Here is a 2,618-nt window from a genome sequence, read left to right as displayed (position 1 = left end):
GCATGATTAACTATGACAGTAGCATTCTGACTTACTTCACATGTTTTCAGTGTATATATAGACAACATGATTTAATTCTACAGTGGCATTAACTTGAGTTGTATTTCACTGAAGAGATTGGAGTACTGTTTGAGAATGTGGAATTTTTTATAGCTATTTTCTGTGTTGTGTAGAAGTACTTGCTTTGTTTGTCGATTAGTTCCATAAATATTATTCTCATATCTGTAAAATATACCAGATTAAGCTGTCTTTTATGACTTTTCTTCTTGACCCTGCGTGTTTTGTAGCTCCTAGAATGGAATCAGGAGATCTTTATGCATTTTTCGATGAAAGGTTGTTGAAGGTAAGGGATGTTCTCTGAGCCTGTGCATGGAGCTTGACAAATTAAATATTTTATGTTGTGGAAATGATGATTTAGGAATTCTATATGTGCATGCAGCAGTAAAATGTATCTAACTTTGAGACCTAGCTAGACATTGAGCTATAGCTGACATAAGACTTGTTGGAATTTGTATGATTGGATTGCTGTATTATTGCAGAAAAAGGCGAAAGAGCTTGTCCCATGCTTAAATAGCTGCTGTATATTTCTGATTGGTTAGCTCCCTCTCTAGATTCGAACTCCTTTCCGGGGCCGGGATACAGCCCTTTTTCCTTTTTTAACTCGATATAGCGTGTAAACGCAGGAATGATGGGCTGTGGAAAAACAACCGTCGGCAAGGTTTCGTCGGAGGCTCTTGGTTATGCTTTTGTAGATAGGTTTGTTCCTTGACTACCTCTGCCATATCTACATTAATTTCCCTCGAGTACATCTAGCTCGGACTCTCATGATTTATTACTTCGTGTTTTGCCAGTATAAGTTGTCTGCATTGGGATTGCCAGGCATCATGAAGAAAATAGATTTTACTAGATAGGCACTTCGTATTTCTATCATTCTTGTTTTCAAAACATTTATAAATTTTTGCTGGTTTTCCAGTGGCACCTATGTCGAACAAGCTGTTGGAGAAATCTCAGTGGCTCAAATATTTCAGCAGCATGGTGAGAGTGTCTTCAGAGACAATGAGGTTTGTTTGCATGTAAACAATGTCCTTATCATCTCCTCTGCATTGTACTTTTTGCTGCCTGGCTTAGTAACCACTCAGGGGGGAGGGTTATAAGGGGAAGCGGAAAATTTTTGAGACTCGGGATATTCGCATCAAGATATTTAGTTATCTCGACACATGAGTATCTGTGTTTATGATTTATATTTTTAAAGTATTTTTTATTTAAAAATATATTAAATTAATATTTATTTTTTAAAAAAATTATTTTTAATATTAATACATTAAAATAATTTAAAGATATAAAACATCACTTTTGTTGTTATATAACTTGCTAACAACCATGTTATTTTTATATGAGTTTTCCCACATGTCATGTCCAATTAGTCTTAGAAATCTAGGGCTATGTAGCTCCAGTTTTAGATTAATTACATAAATTATTTATGTTAGAGGTAAGAGCTAATATCCACTGGCAGTTAATTAGTTGATTTGGGTTTGCAGTTCGGATAATCGTTCCATGGATTATCGGTGAAACAAAGCCTTTTATATATCTATCTTATTGTATATTTACACCAACACGGCATAATAGTTCAATATCCAGTGATTTGACATCTAAATTCCTCCTCCAATTGCTCCAAAAGGAAATGGAAAAAATACAGATTTTTTTCTTATGCTTGTTATCATGCCTAGTGAGCAAAGACTTCGAGTTTTCTAAGGTTAGAATTTAATGACGACAAACGAAGGTTAAAAAATAGAGGACCACTTTAATTTCGATTTGGAAAAAAAAAACTAAATCTCTTGTCAAATGCAATATTTTGTTTTTTACAAAATCTTTCAACGAAACAGACATGATGAAAAGTTTTATTTTGATATATTTTTAAATAAAAATTATTTTAAATCATTATTGTTATCACAATTCCTTTCAAATACATAGTACATTGTGCATCACGACAGCCTAAAATCATTTTTGTTCTTTCAAGAGAATTTTGGGTGCTCTGATTCTAATGTTAATTTTATCTTTTTAAAAGATATCAGTTGGTCATTAAAAGAATTGCCAGAAGTTAGTATCATCTTTTCTTTTCTTTTTAAAAAATAGTATAATTACTTGTTTACCCTTGAGCTCAAAAAAATTAAATTGCTTGCAAAGGGTATTCATATCTTTGCATTTCTTCTTGATTTTGAAAGGGTCTTTCTGCCCTTACAATCAAGAAAAAACAAGGAAAGAGTCCAGTGATGTTTTTATCGTTTCCCATGAGTTTTTTTTTTAGGTTAAATGTAGGGATAACGAGAGGTGTTTTGAACATTTTACTCTAATTAATTAATTTTTAAATCAAAAAATAGATAGAGCGTGGGGTGTGTTTATGTTTTTTGAGCGTTGCTTTTGGCGTATCTCCATGGCCAAATACGTTGTCCTATCGTGTCATTGAAAACATCATCATACTTGGTGGATGGTTTATCATCTGTAGTTATTTTTTTCTTTTTCTTCTTACTTTTCTCTTTCTCTCAGTAAAAGTGCACAGACCTCTTTTCGTTTGTTTCTCAATTTTGGTTTTTATGTTTTTTATTGTTTATTTTAGTCCT

General features: G+C 32.7%; 1 protein-coding gene across 1 annotated transcript; it reads left to right on the top strand.

Moving 5' to 3' along the window:
• The first annotated feature begins 295 nt into the window (after positions 1 to 295).
• On the top strand, positions 296 to 1,154 carry LOC133692967 (shikimate kinase 3, chloroplastic-like). Its single transcript, XM_062114150.1, has 4 exons — positions 296 to 343; positions 540 to 594; positions 684 to 756; positions 974 to 1,154. The coding sequence occupies exons 1-4, from the start codon at positions 296 to 298 to the stop codon at positions 1,152 to 1,154; spliced, it is 357 nt and encodes a 118-aa protein (XP_061970134.1).
• The last annotated feature ends 1,464 nt before the right edge of the window (positions 1,155 to 2,618 follow it).

Source organism: Populus nigra, chromosome 4, assembly GCF_951802175.1.
Source record: "Populus nigra chromosome 4, ddPopNigr1.1, whole genome shotgun sequence".
In the NCBI taxonomy this organism is placed as follows: Eukaryota; Viridiplantae; Streptophyta; class Magnoliopsida; order Malpighiales; family Salicaceae; genus Populus; species Populus nigra.
The sequence above is the reverse complement of the archived record's forward strand: the minus strand, read 5'-3'. Positions and strand labels throughout refer to the sequence as shown.